The sequence below is a fragment of the Pogona vitticeps genome, chromosome 5, assembly GCF_051106095.1.
Source record: "Pogona vitticeps strain Pit_001003342236 chromosome 5, PviZW2.1, whole genome shotgun sequence".
Taxonomy (NCBI): Eukaryota; Metazoa; Chordata; class Lepidosauria; order Squamata; family Agamidae; genus Pogona; species Pogona vitticeps.
Genome location: NC_135787.1, coordinates 94,587,695 through 94,611,715, shown reverse-complemented (window position 1 = coordinate 94,611,715; position 24,021 = coordinate 94,587,695). Strand labels below are relative to the sequence as shown.

The following is a 24,021-nucleotide window of genomic DNA, read 5'->3' as shown; positions in this document are numbered from 1 at the left end:
ATTGTGGCAGTAATTTGCTTTTAAATAACAAGGTGCTGGTTGTATTTCTGGTTGCATCTTATACTATTGGCATATGGACAGAATTGTGACTGACTCCTCATTTGTTAGCAGCAGTTTTGCTGCAACTTATATGATTTCTTGTATGTATACATAAATTGCGGATAGAATTCTGGCCAGTATCCGTTATGTAATATATTCACCATGTGTGGGCCTTGGATGCATTGTTCACTTGGAATTTAATTTACAAAAACTTCCCTTGTGCAGCAGGAACAAGCTTTGATCTAGCCACCTTAGCTCAGCTCCAGAACTTCCAAATCAAGTTGAGGGTGGAAGGGAGACTTCCTGTTTAGGTGATGCAAAGAGAGAAGTTCAAGAGGTAGCTGAGGGGAAAGCAGCGGCAGCACTGCTTGTCACACAGGCGAGTGGAACAAAATTTAGAGTGGCTCAAAAACCTGTTCCTAATATGAAGTGGTACACTGTGTGAACTTGTGATATTGATGAATTTCCTATGTCCTGGCTCGGAAACATGAATTTTGGTGAGTCGCATAATGCTTGCCTCCAGTTCAGTGCAAAAATCTCATCCACTGGAATTCTTCTCCAGCCTGTATTTGAATCTAAGCAGCAAGTTGGAGAAGCAGGAGAGTGGGAAGAGGGCAAGAAAGAAGCGTCTTTCTGATGGCCACTATAGGATTTCGGAGGGAAAGACCATTAATACAGCAATTCAGTTATTTAGGAAACACTACAGCCCTGATAATAAGCTACATCTCTTGGCTTCTTCAATACATCATTACTGTAATATGTTACATATTATAATAAATTATATGGCAGTCTTTCATTGTTAAAAAGGACTTGCTTTTGTTTTGAAGACACAACTCTTCACCGCAGGTTTTCCCCGTTCCTCAGTCCTTCAGATCACATCTGAGCCACCCGGAGGGCTGAACTTGCGGGTCTCCTCCCCCTTCTCCTGCCTGCCAGCCTGATCAGCCCATTTAGCTGGGCGGCAGGGAAAAGAGTGCTCCTTTGGCACTGCCATTCATGGGGTGGGTAAAGGCTGCCTTATAACAAACACATGCTAGGCTGGGGGCTATTGACTTCCAAAGGCAGTTACAAGATGGGTGATGACAGGCCACAATTCTGCTCAAGTTAGTCCTTTCTAAAAACTAGTGAAAACAACGGAGCAGAGTTCAGGACTGACACAATATCTGCTGATTGATAGGAACTCGCTGGGGGCTGATGACAGCAAAACCAGACCTGAAACGTCTCACATCATGTCTTGCACATCCTTGATGGCACATACACACACAACCCAATTACAAATATTCCTTTAATAGCAATTATTTAGGCTTGATGATGCCCTACTTAAAAGCGTACATTTTCACTTGTTGAAGAAACCCACTCTAGTTCAAGGGCCCCCCTCCTTCCACGGTTTCTTCGACTCTCATTGAGGGGCGTGTTTGCAAGAGAGCTCAGAGATTTTACTTTTTTGGACCCCAGCTCCGGGGATCTGCCGGAATCCTTCGGCATCGGCTTCTCCAAGCGCTGGTTTGCACCGCGCCTCCGTGAGACGGGTACAGGTTGTAGGCCGAAAGGGTGGTGTGTTAAGGTGGACAGGCATCTGGTAGACGTTTCCTTATGGGACCCGGAAGCAGGGAGCGAATCCCCCTCCTTCTCCTCTGCCGCTTCTTGAAGATCACAGGTTCCGAGCTGTGAGAGGAGGACCCTGCGGGACCGGGCCGGCCTTCCGAGTGGAGCAGTGCGGAATCGCCCGGCAGGGACCGACTGTCGCCCAATCCACTCCCAACAACTGCCTGCGCCTATCGCTTCGTCTTTTCTTAAATTAGTTTTTTCACAAACCTCATGGGAGTAGAATAAATTTGCCTCCCCACTTGCACCCAAAACCTGATTCCGCGTGTGGGTGCAAACACGATTTCCTTGGATTTGCTCTAGTATTTTTGGATTGAACTCCTTTTCTAATCTGTGAGAATTAAGACAAGCCTCCATCAAAAGGCCTGGGAACATATTTTTTTCTAATAGTAAGCAGTTCTAATGAACAGCAACAACAGCTAACAAATGTGCCCCTCCAAGAGCCAGGAGTGACTGAATTCTAGGCCTCGTGCTGGGGAACGCCAGAAGCTATTGGACTCCGATTCCCATCAGCCCCTACCAGCAGAAGCTATGGAGGGGAAAACCTGACCAAAATCTGGGAGGCTGCAACCTCTCCCCGCCCCTCTGCAAGGAAGTGGGGGCTAAGCCCCAGAGAGATGCGGCGGGAGAGGTCGATTCTGTCAAGAGTTGGTGGGACCCAACACCTTTTCTATTTCTGCAATTTATTTTTATTTTTTTATTTTTTTGCCTCTTGAATAAGGCACAGTGGATTGACGGAAGAGGAAGCGCCAAGCGCCCCTCTTGACACCACCACCTTCCCCATGACGTGAGGCCGGGGAATCCCATCCCCCTTTCCAGGAACCAAGGCAAGAGTTCGCGAGCCAGCTGGGAAAGAGAGGGCGAAACACGAGGCGCATCGCCCTCAAGGACTTCTTGAGGGCGCTGCGCTAAAGAAATGGCTTTGAAACGGGAGCCACAACTCGTTATCCTTGCGAGTTTCACTTCTTTCCGGTGGAATTTACTTGCAGACAACTGAGATTACCAGCGTGGTGGACAGAGGGATGGGCGAGGGTCCAGGAGTAGCACCGGATGCGAGGACGACCTCCCAGTCCTGGGGACTCATGGTGTGCGTGTGCCTGGCACTGGTGAAACCACTCCTTAAACAGCTCACCTGCCTTGGAAGGTCTGTTAGGGCTGCTAGAAACCAGATGCCACTCGATGCTTGATAATGTTCTATTCTGAAGAGAACTGGGGAAATGTTTCCTGTAGCATTTCACATTTCTCTCCTCCATGGGTGTATACAAATGTCTGTCTCCTGAGGCTATATTATTACATTTAAGGAAGTGGGTTAAAGTCCACAAAAGTCCACAAAAGCTTGCCCCCGAATCAAACTTGAAGATGCTACAAGACTCTTTTCTTAGATTCTTTGCATGATCAAGTGAATCTCTTCCCTGCTCCCACTACTGTCAGAAACATGCACCACTTCGTTGTTTTTCAATGTAACATCGCATTTTTAAAATTTAATATTGAGTGAGTTAGGTTGATTTTAAATGCTTTTTCATCGGAAATGAGCCTAGCATCGAAAGTGGTATTCGGAGCAACTGAAGCTCGGGAGGTGGCATAAAACTCCAGCCCGAAATACATCCTGAGATTCTGCCGTTTTCCTTCCCTCATCCACCTCCCATCGGGGATGTCAAAGGACAGTGCAGTCCATCCTCCCTCCCCTGTAATGTTGCTTTTCTGCTGCCGCTAGGCTGCGAGACAAACCTTGCCTTCAAATCAGCCAGACCTACCGTTCGGTCTCACGCCGCCCGATTCTCACACCCACGGGCATTTTGACTCGTAAGTAGCAACGGAACCTCATTCTTAGAGGTATATTTGCACGACAACTACCCGTGGCGAGAGCTTCTAGGCCAGATATTTAAAGCATTCTCAACTGGCGCAAAATTCGAAATAGGAAAGTAATGCTTTAGGCTGAAAGGGGGCGCCTGTGGAGCCCCAGATGCTGTTGGACTCCAACCCCCAGCAGCTCCAACTGGCTTGGAATGGGTCAAGGTTCATGGAACTTGTAGTCTAACAGCATCTGGATGGTCCGCGGTATCTGCCTGGGCTTTACAGTTAGGCCACTCTAGCCTGTTTGAATTGTGGTGCTGGAGGAGACTCTTGAGAGTCCCCTGGACTGTAAGGAGAACAAACCTATCCATTCTGAAGGAAGTCAACCCTGGGTGCTCATTGGAAGGACAGATCCTGAAGCTGAGGCTCCAGTACTTTGGCCATCTCATGAGAAGAGAAGACTCCCTGGAAACGCCCCTTATGTTGGGAAAGTGTGAAGGCAGGAGGAGAAGGGGACGCCAGAGGACGAGATGGTTGGACAGTGTCATCGAAGTGACCAACATGAATTTGACCCAACTCCGGGAGGCAGTGGAAGACAGGAGGGCCTGGTGTGCTCTGGTCCATAGGGTCACAAAGAGTCGGACACGACTAAACGACTAAACAACAACAACAGCCTGTTCCGAATACTGCTAGTGCGAAGGGCGGCTGTGAAATGACGTGGGGAAGAAGGGGCGGCAGGTTTCCTCCCCACCGAGGAGAAAGTTGTAAGAACATTTCTAGGCCTTCGCTCTTTTCGCAAGCAAGAGCAGGGAACTGGGGCCTAGTGTCGGATCGCGAAGGGCGTCTGCTTTTCTTCGGGTCTCTGATGCTTTCAGATTGGTGGCAGAAGGTTTTCCCCAGATGGTTCCATCTATGAGGAAACGAGAGAAAGGGAAAAGACAGTGCCGCCCTCTCTCAGAAAGCAGTATAACGAGCAATCCCTCTGCCCCGACCTGCCCTGCCCAAGACGGAGAAAGGAGTGGCCGTCGAAGGACCCAGCTGCCCAGGGAAGCCAGAGTGCCTGGATTTCCGTGGGCTGTTCCCCCCAAAGCGGGGAGGCTCCTCTCCCGGCTCCCATACACACTGGGTCTGCCGAGGGAAGAGGGGAGGCGACTCTTTCGTCTCCTCGTCTTAAGGTCTTCCGCGCTGCCCACGCCGGGGACTCAAAGGCGCCCACGTTCCGCGTGGGCGCCGGCTTTGTCTTCCAGTGGCCGCTGGGTTCCGCCCGCTGCTGGAGCCGGAGACCTCGCCGCCAGCTTCGCGTCTCTGGCCTCGGCCAAGTGGCCCCGCCAATGGCCCAAAGAGCCTCCCTTTCCCACGGCCGGCGGGCTTGACAAGAAAACCGCGGGGCTCTTGCTAGTCCTCGTCCCCTGCTCGCCCAAAGGCGAGAGAAGGCTGGCCGAGTGGCGGTGCCGCGGCGGCGGAGGCCTTCCCTGCACACCTTCCCTGGCGCTCCCCTCTCCGCCCCCTCCGTCGCCCACACGTCAGAGGCGCCCACGCGGGCAGAAGAGCCCGAAAAGAACCTGAAACGCCCGAACAGGCCCCGCGGTTCCCAGCGGCAGCTGCGCTCCGGCCTCCCGAGAAGCGAGCCCGGTTGCCTCTGCTGGGAGTCCTGGCGGTGGGAGTCCATCGGCCCAAATAAGGAGCGCAAAGGGGGAGCTTCAAGGAACGCGCATCTTGCGAATTCCTAGTCATCATCATCAGCAGCATCCTCCTATGGCAGCGAGCATGATTGGCTGCCTCAGCCGCCCTCTCACTCGAGCCTGACCAATGGGAGGCTCAGATTCCGGCCTCCCCCTTGTCCTCCTCGAGTTGCGGCCAGAGAGTCTCGTTTTCTGCGTTTTGATTTGCTCCCCAATTGACCTAAATAAAAAAAAGCTGGCGAGCGACGGGCCGGCGAGCCCCGGGGCGGCGCGCTCTCTGGCGGGCCCGCTTCTCGGCGCGCCGGGCTCCGCTCTTCCTTAAGTAATCCCATTTGCCGCTCTCCTCGGCCAATCGGAGAACTGCTCCCCGCTTGTAAAGCGTTTGACTCCCCTGACATGTTTATTTCCTCCCGATCGTTTTCGCACAGAATCTGGCGCCTCCGAGGGGGGCTCCCTTCGCGCTGCCCTTACAGGAAATGAGAGGAGAAAGCGATTTGGAATGATCACCCCGCAAAAATACCTTTCCGTACGCAGGGAGGCTGCGCTGGGCTGAGCAGGATCGCCTGGGAAAGCTGCCTGCTTAACAGCAACAACCGCCGCCGCCGCCGCCGCCAGCACCGCCGCAACAGCCGCCGCCGCCGCCGCCGCTCTGGCTCTCGTTTTCCCTCGATGATGCCGGACGAAGCCACGGAAAGCGCCCATTCGGCCTCTGCCAGGGTGTCCTCCTTTTTCATCGCGAATTTGCTGGGAGCCAAAGCCAAAGACCAGAAGAAACCGGAGAGCGTCGAGGAGGACCACAAAGAGACACGAGCGCACAGCGGCTTTGCGGGCAGCCATTGTTCCCTTGCCTGCTGCCCATGCCAGGTCTCCCGCTTTGGACTCGGTCTGCACGGCTACCCTCTGCGGGAAAGCTCGGCGGACTGGTACCGAAGGGCGCAGGTGGCTTTCATTGGGTGCGTCAGTCCGGAAAGTAAGTCCCCGCCGTCGACCATCGCGGCCCTGGCAGCCCCAGGATCCCGGTGCACCCCCCGCAGGCACGGCGGATCCCAAGGCGGCAGCTCCGGGGTTTCGCTTTATTGTTTTTTTGGGGGGAGGGGGGAGGCCACCCGCGCCCCGTGGCCCAGGAGCGCTCCGTGGCCCCAGCTGCCACTCAGGTTCCCGCGAACGAATTTCGAGCAGGCGGGCCGGCGGCGCAGGAGAGCCTTATGGGACCTAGCCAGAGCACAAATGCGTTGGCCCCAGAGAGGGGGGGGTGGAGGGGGGGGAGTTAGCCGGAATACTCTCTCAGGATAGCCTTGTAATTTCTTCTAGGCCATGAGTAGACCTAGGTAGATTTGGATTTGCTGAGATCTCTGAGCGATTTCCAGTAGATCGGCATGAATTTCTGACTTCGAGGTATTTAATAATAAGGGCAGCCAGAAAATGATCTCCTCTCCCCCCCCCCCCGCCGCTGTACTTCAGAAAGAAAGAAAAAGGCAGGAGGTAAGCAAGAGTCCCTCTATGATAGGGAAGGGCTGTAAGCTAGGTTTGTTTTGAGTTACAAAACTGAAGAAAGCTCACAGTCCTTCCACACGTAATTCGTAGTCATTCCTGGACTCAGAATTCTGGGTCCTGTGCACGTGGCTGCGTCTGGTGGATCTCACGGTTCTAAGGAAGAGAGTGAGAGTGAGAGAGAAGTAGATCCCACAAAACGAATCTGCCTGCTGCGATTGGAGGCTACGACCTGCATTCCCTAGAAAAGGCATTTGGCCCGAAACAGGAAATGCCTGGTGGTCTTCTTCTATGGGAGAGGGAGAGCCCCAATTAAATTCAGCTTTTTCTTTTTCTCCTCCCGCTTTTTCTTCTTTTCTCCTGCAGAAAAATACAATAAAATTTGCAACGATTAATGGGGTTCATTCCTTTTCTTGAGTTTTTATGTCAGTTCGTATTTTCTGGGAAGGTGTAAGTTTCCTGAGCGAATGAAGTAGTATTTTCTCTCAAAAGACTTGTTTTTACAGCCAAATCTGGCTCGTGGAAATACGAAACTGTTTTGTTTTTTTCTTGAAAATTGTAACCTTCTTTTCTTTGTATAAGCGACGGTTATAGGGGGAGGGGAAGAGATGATCGAAATCCGCGGAAGCCATGCTTTTCTTTCCATCCCAAAGCCATTTCAGCCAAGGGATTGTGTCTGAGGAGCACGGCGGTGCCGAATCTAGATGCATGGCTTGAAAACAAATTCCCAGTCTGTACTGTTAATTGGAAAGCTCCGAATAGCCTGGTTCAACTAGGTTATGGATCAGTTTTAGCTGTTTGTTTTCTTTTAAAATGGCGTTGCTTTAAATCAAAAGAGGAGCCCCGCAATATAGGGGGACTTTGGAGGAAAAGGGATCCAGCTGCGGGGAAGTGCCAGGAACTATGTATTCTCTGGAAAATTGGTTGCCTTTTAACGGCTTGGCTTCTTGAAATTAACATCTTGGTATATTCCTGTGCCTTGATGTTTTTATTCAGCCCTGTGGTCTGTAGTCCACTTCTGCCCTTTGAACTCTCATCGGGGTTTTCAGCCTTCTCAAACTGAGTCCGGGATTTTAGAGTTAGTTGAGCCTTTCAGTCAGTATTCCGGGCTAAATACAGGTGTTCGTCCTGACTAGAGTGGACCCACGGAATCAGTAGAGCTGATGTCTGTGTTGTCTCGCCATGTCCTGTACATTCAGCTGGCCTACTTTTAGCGGGAAACAACAACTGGGTTTAACTCTCTGCTTTGGGTGAAGGCGCCTTGGTTTCAGCGGCGGCTTTTCGATAAATTTGCTTAAGCCAGAAGCCAACCGGCCAGCGCAATCAGCCGTTTCACACGTTGCCTCCTAGTGGAGTTTAAATGGGAGTCGGTAAGACCTCCGGGAGGCGGCGGCGGCAGAGAAGGGTAAGAATAAAGGCAGGGCCGAAGCAGTGCCAGCAGTGGGGCCAATGTTAACGTCCCGTGACTCGAAGATGGCATTTAACGCTTAAGATTCGGAATGATCATTGGAGTTCAGTGGCGAGCTCAGATCCTGGGGGAACTATTTCAATAGATCAGCATAATCGTTAATAAATGAGCAAGGGCGGCGGCGGCGGCGGCGGCGGCGGCGGCGGGGAGGGAGGGAAAGTGGCTGGCCCAAATCCTTGGAGTCGCAAGCCTGTTTCTTCCTGATTCTGCCTTTGCCCCCTTCCCTCCTTCCCTCCCTCGTTCCCTCCTCTCTCCTCTCCAGCCAGTGACAGGGATTCTCCCGAGATCTCCGAAGAGGCCGTTCAAGAGAAGGCGGCCGCCAAGGTGGCCCCGGGCAGCGAGAAACTCCCGTCGGAGCGGAGCCCCGCCGCCAAGAGAGAGGAACCGGCGGGCGCCGGCGGCAGCCACAGCCGCAGCAGCCTGGAGGAGGAGCGGGTGGACGAGTCGGACTCGAGCGAGGCCCGGGCGGCCGGGCGCAAGAAGAAGACCCGCACCGTCTTCTCGCGCAGCCAGGTCTTCCAGCTGGAGTCGACCTTCGACGTGAAGCGCTACCTGAGCAGCTCGGAGCGGGCGGGCCTGGCCGCCTCCCTGCATCTCACCGAGACGCAGGTGAAGATCTGGTTCCAGAACCGTCGCAACAAATGGAAGAGGCAGCTGGCGGCGGATCTGGAGGCGGCCAACCTCCCGCACGCCGCCCAAAGGATAGTCCGCGTCCCCATTTTGTACCACGAGAACTCGCTGGCGGGCAGCGCCCTGGCTTGCTTCCCTCTGCCGCCGCCCCCGCCGCCCCCGCCGCCGGCGCACGGCTCGCCGCCGCTGGTCGGGGTGTCCAGCGGCGTCACCTACCCGCTGAGTACCTTCCCGGCGGCTTCGGTTCCTTTCCTAAGGTCGCCAGTGACCGGACTCGTTTGACGCGGAGGCTCCCTATCCTTCCCTACTCGGTCACCGTTGTTTACCTTTCCGTTTCTAACCTCCTTGACGCGATGTTTTTGATTGTTCTAACGGTGCAATAGAGAGACTTTCGGGCGTAAATAACTGTAAAAAGAAGCAGAAGAAATAACCGGACCTCTGCAGAGCGGGCGCCTCTGAGGATATCACGGACCCAACCCAAGAACCTGCTAGAGATCTCCTTCCGAAGCTCGGGATGATGAAGACCAACCGCGCGAGAGAGGACCCCTTTGTTCGTTTCCACCATTGAAAATTGCCGGATCTTCCCGTGTTCCTTAACTGAGGCACTCTTTAACAGGATGAGCAAGAGAAGAATGTAAAGGTTTATACTTTTCTAGCCATAAAGCGAGAGACACCGCCCCCCCCCCCCATTTCCTTGGCCGCTGCAGTTTCTTCCCCAGATCGGGTAAGAAAGCCTGCCCCGCATAACTGCAGACACGTGAATCTTGAGCATACTTTGTCTTTTCTTACCAGGATAAGGATTTAGAAGCGCTGGATTAGTGGGATTCAACTCGGCGTTTCTTCTCTACCTGCACTCTGGAGACTTTCCCTGGGGCTTCCTTTCTAGGGAAGGTATCTGGAGGTCTACATTAAATTCGATTGTCACCCCCTACCCTCGCTCTTTAGAATAAAACTAAACTGGAGTTATCACACGGTAGAGAGGTTTATTTCCCAGTTTGAAAATAATTATTGAAATTTGGGTCTGCTTTCATGCAAACCAGAGGAAATGACTAAAGGTTTTCTTCTGTTGTAACATTTTCAATTTCAAATTGCTGATGCAGTTTGTTTTTCTTTTAATAAGATACTTCATCTCCTTTTAAAGGAAGGCAAACCAGTATAAAGCATGTGCTAGAATTATTCAGTTCACATTAATTTATGGTGCAAAGTATTTTGAAACTCTCAATAATGGTTTGCGTTCTTCACCCATTTTTCCAAGCACCCTCTTAGGTTTTCCTATAACATTGACTTTACAGTTATTGCCTAATTCTGTTTAAATACTTGAAGAAGGCAGATTTGGGTATTTGCCAGTTTCATTTTTCTTTCTCCCTATGTTTCTATTTTCGGTGGAAAGCTGGGAGTGTCACTGATGGTTCAAGACATTTTAGCTTAAAATTGCAGCTGATCTCTTTAGCAACTGTAACATGGTATCATATGAAGTAATATGCATGCTTTAATTAAATTTCTTAACTAACTTCTTTCTCTTCCTAAACATTCTGAAAATAAGGCTGACTCAAAAAATTAATCCTAAAGTCCAGCTGTTCATTGTAGCAAACCTAATGGGGAATGAAAGAAAGAAAAAAAAGCAATCTAGATTGTTTCTTTTCACGAGAGGTCAATCTCTGATTGTATGTATTATTGTGCCACAATCAAATATAATTTAGCCTTTTAGCTGGGATGTATTCGCCAAGTAGTTTGTGGATTTTAGGGGTGAATGGCCCTTCTCCACTTTTAAAAAAGAATTTATTGTTTTAAAATGTCTAATTTATATTTGGAGCAAACTAGCCATTTCTGGTTAGAGGATTAACCACTCATGATGAAATGGGATATTTTTTATAAATATAGTTTCTCAAAATTATTGCCTCCCCACGACAACTTTTGTCCAACTTCTGAATGCAAATCAATGGTTCTAGGATCAAGTTGATTTACACTGGAAGATGGCAATTATGCACAAACACACAGAGAAAAAAACTGTTTATTTTTATTAATTCTTTGGTTAGCATCTTCAGTAGGGCATTTAGATGAGAAAGTATTCATTATTTAAATTAGTTTTTATTTGAACAACCATCATGCATTCATAAATTAAAATGCACACTTATTTGGGTACAACTAATTTTTAAAGCAACAGTCTGGCATAGAGGACAAAAATCACTTAGGCTGTAATTCTATATACAGGAATCCAGAAATTTATCTGACTGGTTTTAGTGAGGTTTACCTGTAGAACGGCATTGTCAGTATAGTAGTTTGAAATGTGTGACCTGTGTCTAATTGCCGGATGTTTAATAAATAAAATAGTCACCTACTCTTGAAACATCATTGGCAGAAAAGGCCGAAAATGGGCTGATGTGCTTCTTCCCATGTGCCTTGGAGGGTCTTCCAGTGCCCAGATTTGTGGAGGCTGGGTTGCCCTTACTGACAAGGAAAAGAGGGCAGCCCAGGAGTATTGAGATTTTGAGGGTTCCAGGGTTAGGCAGGCTTAGAAAGTTCATTCCGTTGAACTAGGTGGGATTTAGTTCTCCATGAAACATGGCTTAAATCTCAGGTCAATGTGAGTCTTTCAGCTAGAGTTCTCATGCCTGCCCCCCCTGTACTGACTCACATGTTTACACATATCTAACAGACTGCAGAAAACGAGTTTCTTTGATACAATAGGAAATTGGGGGGGGGGAGGGATTGCTGCGTGCTTGGCATTATTCAAGAGTGAAATGGTGCTGAGCTGCAGGCATGTCAGCCCTAGAAGAATAACTCTTTCTCTCCACACATCTGACTCTTCTCTCTCCTGTTTCTTCTCTTGCCTTGAAAATGCTGTTGTTTGAGGGTAACTCTCCCAAACTGGGGATTTAAAGGCAAAAAACTGGCAGCTCCAAATGAACAGGGAATAATTTTAAAAATAGGCTTCTTGCGGTTTTCTTTTAAAGTATTATGTTGATTTCAATAAACATTTGTTCATATGTGTTCTACTCCTGCATTTTATTATGTTATTTCTCTCTCTCTTTTAATGCTTTAGTTATTTTAAATATTTTATATTGTCCTTCATCTAGCCAGATTTCAGGGCAGTGTGCAACAAAGCAATGGATTATTTAAAGCATAATACATTCAATGAAACACTAATATCAGACTACGATAATGACCCCCCACACACACACACACAAGTAAATATTAGGAAGGGGAGAAAGGAGAGCAAGAGATTGGAGAAACTATAGCGAACATCACCACCTTCAGCTGGCATCAAAATATTTTGCAGAGCAGACAGCAGGACTCTTTCTTCAAAGGACAGCCAAAACGGGGTGGGGGGGCACCACTAAGGGAGTCCTCTGCTTTATGATTTCAGTGGGCATTTCTGATGGCAAATTGCAGCCACAGGTTTTCGAGGAGTAATCCAGTCACCTTGTAGATACCACACTAATGATGTGGCTCCAAAATATGTTTATTTTGAAATAGAAACATGTTTTGTCCTGTGAATACTGAAAACTCGTGCGAACAACAAAGGAATGGTTTCCCTTGCATCTCAGTTTTTAAGGGAAAGAGAGAAAATAATTTACAACAGCCAAAGGACACATTGTATTTGGATGTTTTCTTATAAGTAGAGAAAGAGAAAGAAATAACCAGTACCTGTACAGACAACCGAAAACGGTAAAATTGCATTGACAGGTAAGGTAATATGTCGCAGTTGTTGTTGGACCTCCTTGGACTCACGAGTAACGAAGTGCTCTAGGAGCAAGGTCCGGGACCATTCGGCCTCTGTAGGCCATCTTTACTACTAAATCCACATCTTACAGTAGTAATATTATTGTGGACGTAATTCCTCCCTGTTAATACCCCCTTAGCGGGTATAGATTCAAGAATTTAGTGGAGGTCTCCGTCCTCCTCTCTTTCCATCAAAATCCTTGGGATTCACTTTGCAACAGAAACAGTGAGGAGGAAGTCTGGAGCCGTTAACGATCGTTCCACAGAGTGACTAGTCGTGTCATCCATTATGATTTAGTCATGCCCCCATGCCCCAGCCAAGTTATTGGCTTGCCGTCTCAGCTGACAACCTAGATCTCGGACTGGGCGCGTGGCTGCATCTGGTTTATTATACCTGGGCAGGAGATGAGATGCTGGCCTCCCCTGGCAAAGGAAGCAGAGCATTAGCCCGCCAAGCCCTTTAGTTTACCAGAAAGTCTCGTGGAGGCCCTGAGTGGTACGTGCCTTGCACGGGGTGGGGCAGAAAAAGCGGGAATGTTCCTTTTTGGTGACGTTTATCCACATGCTATCGCCCACCGGGGACTTTTTCTGCACCGAGCAGCGTGATGAATTTTGAGATCGATATCAAGTTCAGTCTTGATGGCAAGCAGATCGCTCCCCTCCAGCCATTAAAGGCTCGGTTTCCCTAGGAGATCGTCGAGATCACCTTCCTGCACAAAAGAGGGTCCTCCTGGTGGATCGTCGCCGTGAACTGAACAGGGAGAGAGACGGACAGCCAGTTCGGAGGGCCGGCCAAGGGAGAGGGAGGATGACTGCAGGCCCTGCCCGTGACGGGGCCTGCCTCGGTCAGACCTGCGCTTAGGTCCCCGCATGGCGGAGTGAGAGGAGCCGGGCAAGCTCGCGCATGCCTGCTCGCAAAGACACGCGGCGGACCTGAACTCCCAAGGGCGCTTTTCACCTCGGGGCTTTAAAGACTGCAGCCGAGGAGGCAGCTCCCCGCCTCTCACATCGGTGCGAGCTATTCGGTGAAACGAAGCCGGGAGATGTCAGGCATGCGCGCCTTCCTGGGCGTGAATTCTTCAACATTCCCCAACTATCCTACTGGAACGGAGGGGGCGTCGGGGCATCGGTCCAGTCCTGGTGAATTAAGGGCGGAGGCAGCCTTTCGGAAGGCCCCGATTCCTGAGCGCATCTGCACGGTCGTTGATCCGGTCGTTTTCTAGAGGCCTCCAGTAAAGGGCGCTTGGGACCGCCGTCTGTTCCCGGAGATCTGACACCGCCTCCCGCCTTTCCTCGCCGTGCCGGACTCCCGCGGGGAGGGCTTGGACACAACCTGCGGCGCCACGCGTCACCGGGGGCCCCTCGGTCTTAGCCCTTCCGACACCTGACTGTCAAGGTCACCCGTAGGAGAAGCAGGTGGCAGGGGCGACCCTTTCGGAATCATTTTCAAGTGCAGCAAAGAAAAGAGGAGACGTCAAGGAAGAAATTGTTTATGGAGCAATTTTATCCCTGTTTACTCGGGAGTAAGTTCTAGTGATGGAACCTTTACAGAAAATCTCTCTTAGCTGGTCAGTTTTGAGAGAAGAAAGTGAGCGCATCCTCTTTACTCTCGGGTAACTATGTTTGCTATCCAGGATAAAAACACACCAAGAACCCTGTGGCTGGATCAGACCAAAAGCCCTTTTAGCCAGCATTCTGTTCCCATGGTGAATAAACCGCAGTCCTAGGGGAATCCCAAAAGTAGCGGTGGAGAGCAAGAGCGCCTTCCGGCTCGTCTTTCCGGTGTGGATCTAGTCCTGGGTGGCAACTCACAGCCAGCACGACTAGCACCTGTCCAGAGTCTCTCTTTTCATTTTCCTTTTCAAGCTGTCCAACTTGGTGGCCTTCACTAGCCATGGCTGAGCTATGGGCCTTGTCACGGAAACATTTGCTGGATTGCGAGCTTTTATTCCTAGCTCTGCCCATGTCTTTTGATATCTCTGTGTTTAGAAAATGTTTTAACCGTCACGTGGATTCGATTTGATGACTGCTGGTCTTCTGACCTTGCAGCACAGAGGCTTCTGCGGTTTAACCCGCAGCGCCACCGGGCTTTAAATAAATCTTGACTCCTACCTAGGGATTCTCCTTGGGGGCATGGCTCTTGTTCTGGTAAGCTCCTCCCCTTCCGAAGGGACCTGACAGTGACTCCCTTTGACAGGAAGGAGTCCACCTCAGTGCCAGGCCATTTGGCAAGGAGTGAGAGAGGAGAGCAGCGAACACCAGGTTGCTTTTGGTGTTCCTGGGTCCTCAATATCAGAAGGAAGGAGGAAACTTCCAGTTTGCTAGTCAGCCACCTCTGCAATGTAGTGTTTAGCCTCATTGAATGATATTTCTGTGGCGTCTTCTTGTGAGAAGGGGCCGGTTTGGCTTCAACCACTGATGTAATGGGATCTGATATGATTTAATTTATGAGGAGAAGTAAATTTGAAGTGCATGAAACTGACTTGGATGAAGAAGGGACTCCAGAGGCACTGATGCTAAATATTTTCTACTTGAAGGAAGCCGGGCTGAATTTTTTTTTAAAATGCTCTTTATTTCCTTAAAAGAAAGAGCGCTAAAAAAATTCCTTAAACCCCTTCATGGATTGCTGCCTTGTCATGGTGAAGGGGCTTAAGTAATTCAGAGAAGCAATGGGCTATGCCGTGCAGGGACACCCAAGATGGACAGGTCGTAGTGGAGAGTTCTGACTAAATGTGATCCACCTGGGGGTGGAATTGGCAAACCATTCCAGTATCTTTGCCAAGAAAACTCCATGAACAGAAACAAAATGCTAAAAGATATGATGCTGGAAGATGAGCCCCTCAGGTCAGAAGGCATCCAAAACGCTACTGAGGAAGAGCGAAGGAGAAGGACAAGTAGCTCCAGAGCTAATGAAGTGGTTGGGCCAAAGCAAAAAGGACGCTCAGCTGTGGATGAGCCTGGAAGTGAAAGGAAAGCCTGATGTTGCAAAGAAAAATACTGCATAGGAAACTGGAATGTAAGATCTATGAACCTTGGGAAGCTGGAGGTGGTCAAACAGGAGATAGCAAGTAATCCAAGTTTATGCACCAACCACCAATGCTAAAGAGGCTGAAATTGACCAATTCTATTAAGACTTACAACACCTTCTAAAACTGACACCAAAGAAAGATGTTCTCATTATAGGGGACTGGAATGCTAAAGTAGGGAGTCAAGAGATAAAAGGAACAACAGGTAGGTTTGGTCTTCGAGTTCAAACTGAAGCAGGGCAAAGGCTAATAGAGTTTTGTCAAGAGAACAAGATGGTCGTCAGAAACACTCTATTCCAACAACACAAGAGATAACTCTACACATGGCCATCACCAGATGAGCAATACTGAAATCAGATTGATTATATTCTCTGCAGCCAAAGATGGAGAAGCTCTGCACAGTCGACAAAAATAAGACCTGGAGCTGACTGTGGCTCTGATCATCAGCTCCTTATAGAAAAACTCAAGCTTAAACTGAAGAAATTAGGAAAAACCACTGGGCTAGTCAGGTATAACCTAAACCAAATCCCTTATGAATACACAGTGGAAGTGAAGAACAGAATTAAGGAACTACAGTAAATTTGATGGACAGAGTGCCTGACGAACTATGGATGGAGGCTCGTAACATTTTACAGGAGGCAGCAACAAAAACCATCCCAAAGAAGAGGAAATGCAAGAAAGCAAAGTGGCTGTCCAGGGAGACCTTACAAATAGCAGAGAAGAAAAGGGAAACAAAATGCAAGGGAGATAAGGAAAGTACAGAAAACTGAATACAAACTTCCAAAGAATAGAAAGGAGAGAAAAGAGGGCCTTCTTAAATGAACAGTGCAAAGAAATAGAGGAAAATAATAGTAAGGGAAAAACCAGAGATCTGTTCAAGAAAATAGGAGATATTAAAGGAAACTTTTGTGCAAAGTTGGACATGAAAAAGGACAAAAATGATAGGGACCTAACAGAAGCAGAAGATATCAAGAAGAGGTGGCAAGAATACACAGAGGAATTATACCAGAAAGATCTGGATGTCCCAGACAACCCAGATAATGTGGTTGCTGACCTTGATCCAGACATCCTGGAGAGTGAAGTCAAGTGGGCCTTAGAAAGCCTGGCTAACAACACCAGTGGAGGTGATGGCATTCCAGTCAAAATATTTAAAATCTTAAAAGATGACGCTGTTAAGGTGCTACATTCAATATGCCAGCAAGATTGGAAAACTCAGCAATGGCCAAAGGACTGGGAAGGCTCAGTCTACATCCCAATCCCAAAGAAGGGCAGTGCCAAAGAATGCTCCAACTACTGTACAATTGCACTTATTTCACATGCTAGCAAGGTTATGCTCAAAATCCTACAAAGTAGGCTTCAGCAGTATGTGGACTCCCAGAAATACAAGCTGGATTTCGAAGGGGCAGAGGAACTAGAGTCCAATGCGCTGGATTATGGAGAAAGCCAGAGAGTTCCAGAAAAACATCTACTTCTGCTTCATTGACTATGCCAAAGCCTTGGACTGTGTGGACCACAGCAAACTATGGGAAGTCCTTAAAGAAATGGGAATGCCTGACCACCTTATCTATCTCCTGAGAAATCTATATGTGGGACAGGAAGCAACAGTTAGAACGGGATATGGATCAACTGATTGGTTCAAAATTGGGAAAGGACTACGAGAAGGCTGTATATTGTCTGCCTGCTTATTGAACAATATACATCATGAGAAAGGCTGGACTGGATGAATCCCAAGCCAGAATTAAGATTAATTAAGAATTAATTAAGAAGAAATATCAACAACCTCAGATATGCAGATGATACCACTCTGATGGCAGAAAGTGAGGAGGAATGAAAGAACCTCTTACTGAGGGTGAAAGAGGAGAGTGCAAAAAATGGTCTGAAGCTCAAAATCAAAAAAACTAAGATCATGGCCACTGGTCCCATCACCTCCTGGCAAATAGAAGGGGAAGATATGGAAGCAGTGACAGATTTTATTTTCCTGGGCTCCATGATCACTGCAGATGGAGACAGCAGCCACGAAATTAAAAGACTCCTGTTTCTTGGGAGGAAAGCAATGAGAAACCTAGAAAGCATCTTAAAAAGCAGAGACATCACCTTGCCAACTAAAGTCCGAATAGTCAAAACCATGGTTTTTCCAGTAACAATGTATGGAAGTGAGAGCTGGACCATAAAGAAGGCTGACCGCCGAGGAATTGATACTTTTGAATTGTGGTGCTGGAGGAGGTTCTTGAGAGTCCCCTGGACTGCAAAGAGAACAAACTTATCCATTGTGAAGGAAATCAGGCCTGAGTGCTCACTGGAAGGACAGATCCTGAAGCTGAGGCTCCAATACTTTGGCCATCTCATGAGAAGAGAAGACTCCTTGGAAAAGACCTTGATGTTGGGAAAGTGTGAAGGCAAGAGGAGAAGGGGATGATAGAGGACGATATGGTTGGACAGTGTCGTCGAAGCTACCAGCATGAATTTGACACAACTCCGGGAGGCAGTGGAAGACAGGAGGGTCTGATGTGCTCTGGTCTATGGGGTCACGAAGAGTCGGACACGAGTTAACGACTAAAGAACAACAACAATTTCCTTAAAAACAAAAATCGTCCAAGAAAATTGTCTTTCATTATCGTTGTTTTTAAACGTGGCAGTAATTAAAAGAAGCCTTCTTTTAGACATAGGAAGCAAGTCGCACTAAGTAGCACTTTACTGTAGCAAATGCCCTCTATGGTTTGCTTAGCTTGAGGTCTCTTTTTCTAGTGAATCAACTGATTTCTGTCCTAGCCTTAATTATAGCCAAGTATTATTTATTTCAGAGAATACTTGAATAAACAACCTCCCTCTCCGTAGATTAAAACAAAACAAAAGCGAGACCCGCAGCCCTTGCCCCTCTGTGGAAATTACCGACTTGGTTGTTCGAGTCTTCAGACACAGGCACTCTAGCTCCACCCGTGGGGATTTCAGGCACAACCCCTCTCTCACAACCTTGCACACAAACTTCTTAAATAGTGAGTTTTAAAATGGGATTTCTGCGATCCGTGTATTTAAGGCTTGCTGACTTGGACAATGGGGTTTTTGGGATGCGGATCCAAACGCGAGGGCGCATGATGTACTTCCTTGACCACTAAAAAATTATGATTGTAGTCTACTTTTCAACCCTGGAAAACCTGCTTTTAACAACAGCCTGATGTGCACATCTGAACATGATTCTTGGAACGTGTAAATTTCTTTTGTGCCACCCCAGGTCTGTGGTGCCCACTTTGATGAAGTGGGCGAAAATTAGCTGACGTTTGATATGTAATAAAGGTATGACCCACCCTTGCCTTCGGATTGTGTACAAAGACCTCACCGTTTTGTTTTTGTTTGTTTGTTTGTTTCGGTCTGTTTATTTGATATGGCAGCTTTACTGCAGATCTAGCCAAGACTTTCTGTGTTGACAGTGTTTCAGTCGGTTGTTTGGGTTGCGCTGAGGGAACACATCCCACGCAGCCGGCCCTTGCAAAGTTCATCCATAAACCCTGATGTTGTGTCTTGCTCTCTGCACCTTGCCTCCAGTTTCTGACGCTATATCTGGGGTTGGGTCTCTCTCTCTCTCTCTCTCTCTCTCTCTCTCTCTCTCTCTGTGTGTGTGTGTGTGTGTGTGTGTGTATGTGTGTGATTCCAGAAATAGTCCGAACTCAAATCTCAGTTTATAAATAGATTGGCAGTACTGGAGTAAGTTCGTGTTTCGCGGCTATTTGTAGGTAGGACTACAGATTCGGAAAAGCTGGCGTTAAGTCAAGGAAGTCAAGGAAGATAAACCAGTTTAGAAACAATTTAGAAAACGACTTAAGGAAAGGGCTGAGAAAATAGCCTTAAGGGACACTTTCAGCCGGAGAGACTGGAAGGCCCTCCGAAGGACTCCGGGCTGTGACTCGCTGCCAGGTTAGTGTCCGCATCCATGCATGGCTTTCCTACAAAGCTGCTGCTGACTTTTGCCGCATCGAAAAGGTGGTCACGCGCTCGTACACGCAAACCTCGAAGCCTGTGCACCAAGTCAGCGGAGTTGGCTTGTGCAGCTTCCTTTCTCGAGGAAGCGGGTCAGCTTCTCCCCCCCCCCCCCATAACTGAAGGTCGGAGAGGCCTCTGGGCGGGCTATTTTCAGCGCATGCCAAAGGAGAAGAGGCCAGCAACTCGAAGGAGACCCGCAAGGAGTCTTTTGGCGTCTCCCACCCTCACGGATGGCCAACTGCACCACAGCTCTTGGTTGTCTTTGTGGCTCTAACGTGAACCTTTTCAGCCGCGGAACGGAGGACCTTCCCGAAAACCGCGGGGCGGGCTTGCTCGCAGCCGCAGGAAGAGCAGTCCGCGTCGGGGCGTCCACGGGAAGGCAGGCGGGCGGGCGGGCCGGCCTTCGGGAAGCCACGAGGCAGCGACGGAAGACCTCGGGCACCCTTGGCTCCATCCAGCTCCCGCCACTCCCGCTCTAGCGCTTCTCCGCCGAGCTTCACGGTGTGAGAACCGCGGCTCCCCTCCACGAAGTCCCAGGTCTCGGGCCCCTGGCTTCGTCTCCCTCCTTGGGGTCGGCCCTTTCCCGAGCGAGGCCTGAAGCCGGTGGCTGATCCTGCTCTTCCTTATTAGTCTGCAAGGCATATTTCACCCCTCCTTCTCTGCACAGTTGAGAATCAGGAAGGGGACCAGTTCGTTTTCTCGTTCGCAGGAGAAGTTGGGTTCCAAGCCTTCCGCCGCACCCCATGCTTTCTCCTGCCTCTTCTCTTCAGCGTATACGGAATCCTCCTAGCAAGGCCCGACAGGAGCACATCCCTCCAGTGGGCAGTCCGATCCACAACGGAGGCTCCCAGGGACTTTTAGTCGCCTTCTGTTTTAATCTGAGGCGCAGGAGGTACTGGGCCCACACCCTTTCGGCGCAGATTTGCCCTGCTCGATCCTTGCGCGTCCTGAAGACCGCATGCTTTCCCGTGGTCAACGTCCGGCGGCGGGGCGGCGGGAGAGGGATCTGTCAGGACGTCTGTTGTTTGGAGGGGTATGTCCGTGTATTTGATACAGCTTACATTTTACGCACCGCAGTTCCGTGCGCCGGAGGCGTGAGCCTACCCCGCCCGCCGCAAAGGTTGGCCGCGGGGGACCGCGGCCTTCAAGGACGGACGAGGATCTAGGAGAGTGTCCGACGGTCCTTCTAGAGAAAGCGCCTTCATCGAGTAGCGTTCGACAGAGGGTGCTTTTGCAGAGGACCGACATCCAGGACCAGGACGGTCTTCTCTCTGCACCGAGGCGCTCCCAGACAAAGAACTTTCTACCAGCCCACACACATGCAGGTGTTCCGAAGAGAGAGCGCCGGCCCCTCCCGGGCCTAAGCCTGACCCTACTCCAACGTGCTGCTTCTCTCGTCAGCTCTTCGATGTGCTCTCCCCCGGGTAGTCCTAAGGCTCCCTCTTCCAGCCCGGGCGTCCTAGGCGTTCAGATTGGCCTTCTCCTGAGGAACCGTGGCTTCTAGACGTACCTTTCCTTCTTGGGCCCTCCTCCCTTTTCTCATTTTGAACGGCTCCGGGGAGGGAACGGCGAGGCATCATTTACAAGCAAAACAACACCGCCTTCCTCCCCCTTCCGCGCACCCTGAGCGACACCGGCTTCCCTTGGTAGCTCCGCGGGTCGCCCACTTCTGACACCCCTTTCTGGCTTTTTCCCTGCCCCCCCCGATTCTCAGAGCTTCGTCGTCGTCCCCATTCTTGCCCGGCCCGTCGGTTCCCGGGCGGGGGGGGGAGGGCTGCCCCGTCGCTCTCCTTCTCGCTTTTCCTCCCGCCGATGCTGCTACTACGGAGGCCAGCCCCCAAGTTGTCCCCGCCCCACTGGATCACGCTACTGCCTCCTCCCGCCGCCTGGCAGCTGACTTCTCGCCGCCGCCGCCCGGTCTTCGCTGCGTTCCGGAGAAAGGCTGGGCTGCCTTGTGTGGATGTGCGAGCCGGGGGCGGGCGAGCAGTGGCTTTTGGCGTGCCCGCCGTCGGGCGCCCAGTCAGCAGACCAAGGCAGAGCAGGACATGGGGCTGCCTGCGCAGGGGGGACTGCACCTCCAGCCTCAGCAGCTGCCCATCGACGTTGACCATCTCCTAAAACAGAAGGTGGACTCGCAGCGGCGCTCGTGCAAGGCAGCGGCGGCGGCGGCATTCTTGGCTCGACCGGGGCCCGGGACCGGCTCCAGCAAATATTCTCGCGCGAGAGGGGACCCCAGCGCGCGCGCCGGCATCGATTATGGTTTTGGCAAGTGTGCAAACAGCGAGGGGCTGGGAGGGAGGGAAGGTCCCCGGCCATAAGCAAGGGGAGACCCGGTCCTCCAGGCTGCCCCCTCCCGTCCTGTCCCCCCCCCCACTTCCTCCACCAGGCGAAACTTAAAAGTGCCCTTCTTTCTGGGTTGCGCCACCTGTCCCCAAGCCTGGCACTACCGCCAAGGTGGCGCTCGAGCAACAGTGCAGGCTCGCTGGCCGTGACCGGGCGAGTAAGTGGCTAGCTGGCGCTCTCATTTCCCGGCCCTATTCCGGCCCCGCCCCACAGGCTGGTCCTGACGGCCAAGGCCCTCTTTTCGGAACGGTTGCCCTTCCTTCGCTGACGGGGTGATCCTCCGAAGGCTGTGGCTGCCCCGAAGTCCGCTGACGCCGTCTTCCTTTGTGTTGCTACTGCAGGGCCGGAGGAGCGCTGCATCCCTCGAGATCGGGGTCCCGGAGGAGGAGACTCTCCCGGGCGCGAGGAAACGAGCCGCAGACTGGCCCCCGGGCCCCTCCTGCAAGAGCAGGCCAGGAGCTGCAGCCCAAGGAGCCACGGGCTGCCCTCGGCTGCTGCCCCGAAGAGAAAAACCCGGACGGTCTTCTCCAAGAGCCAAATCCTCCAGCTGGAGGCGACCTTCGACTGGAAACACTACCTGAGTAGCGCCGAGAGGGCTTGCCTGGCCCACTCCCTGCGGCTGACTGAGACCCAGGTCAAGATCTGGTTCCAGAACCGTCGGAATAAGCGCAAAAGACAAGTGCACCTGGACCTAGAGGAGGATCCACCCGCCGTCCCCCGGGAGTTCTCGCTTGGGCAAGGAGGGAGGCCGGTCCCGGGTGTCGGGCGGACCCGCTCCTTCCCGGCCGCGGACAGGGACCCCAACAGGGTCGTCTTCTGCCATCACTTGCTCTATTCAGCACGTCCCCTTTCCTCCCCTCTGCTTTATACGGGCGGCACCATCCCTTTTATCTTTCTCCCACACAGGAGCAAATATTTCACCCTCCTGCATGGGGATGGGTAGCCCCCTCCGCCCCTTTTCGAAGGAGGGGCGGTGGGATCCTTCCCGGGCCGGGCCGCGTGATCTTCCGCAGCCCAGCGCGGAAGCTGTCGCGGCAAGCGAGAGGTTCCTGCTCGCGATCTCCCTCTCCGCTGACGACTGTCATAGGGTCCTACTGCGCCAGTGAGCAGGGCGAGGAAGGCTCTCCTTCCCCCGGTGCCTCGTCGGCGGGGATCTGGGCACCCATAGAAGGGGCCGTAACAGCCTCTAGAAGAGAACGCCAGGCGGCCCCTGCGATCCCCGGCTCTTGGACTCTCTCCTCTGCCGAGACGGCGTTTCCACAGCGCTGAGTAGACGCTTTTTGCTTTTAAAGCGGGCAGACGGACAGACTGACTGATTGGCTATACCCTCGCAAGCATTCTTCCGGGGGGCATTAAACGGTCTTATGTCTCCTGCCCCGGGTTTATCATCTTTTTGCCAGGTTTCCCGAAAGGTTTGCTTTCCTCAAGGTGCAGAGAAAAACGGAAACAAGGGACAACCTTTGAGCTCCTGTGGAACTTCTCCGCCAAAGGGTGGCCTCTTAGTTAAAACAGGGTCGTGGCTTTGCCCTCCGGATTTCCTAGGCTGGTAGTAGCAGCAGCCGCTCTTTTTGTCACGTTTCAGGACACCCTCCGAAGAGGCATCCCTCTTTTGAAACAGAGCGGCTTCTGTGGTTATTTGCAGAGCTCTTTATCTTGAACTAACCTTGTACGTTTCCGATATTTTTGGGAAAAATAGATTCCCACCGGAAATGTTAAAAGCTGGCCTTGAAAGAAAGATGTGGATCTCTCTTGAGGTCTCCTGGATGGGCTTGTGAAATAAAGTCCCAAACAAACTAAAAGCAGCCTGGGTGTGTGCGATGCCTAAGTACCACTAAAGTACCGTTCAAGGAAGCTTCTTAGGCCCCAGGATGGGGGAAGGTCTCTGACTCCTCCCCCTATTTTTGAATCTAAATTGCTTTTAGACCCCAGTGTGTTTTATTGGAGAAATGGGCTACAGACCCCTGTATTCTCTCCCAAATTCTCTCTCTCTCTCTTTTTTACACATGGAAAGAGCTTGGGGAAGTAGCATCTAGTGGGAAGACTAGTAATTTCTAGTGGGAAAATAGACAGAAGGGTCAAAGTCCCTTTGTCGAGCCTCTGTATTGCTTTCCCCTTTAAACAGCAGCCTCGTCTCCCATGCTTTACAAAAAGAGAAGTAAGTTGAAAGCCATCTGGGAGAGGCAAGAGTGAATGAAAAATCCAGTGTCAATTACTTTTTGAAGGGGTTATGTTTTATATACTATCT

At 50.7% G+C, this 24,021-nt stretch overlaps 1 protein-coding gene across 1 annotated transcript; it reads left to right on the top strand.

Annotated features, from left to right (window-relative positions):
- The first annotated feature begins 4,420 nt into the window (after nt 1-4,420).
- HMX1 (H6 family homeobox 1) lies at nt 4,421-11,705 on the top strand. Its single transcript, XM_073001012.2, has 2 exons — nt 4,421-6,090; nt 8,342-11,705. The coding sequence occupies exons 1-2, from the start codon at nt 5,790-5,792 to the stop codon at nt 8,989-8,991; spliced, it is 951 nt and encodes a 316-aa protein (XP_072857113.1). The 5' UTR covers nt 4,421-5,789; the 3' UTR covers nt 8,992-11,705.
- Nucleotides 11,706-24,021: the final 12,316 nt, after the last annotated feature.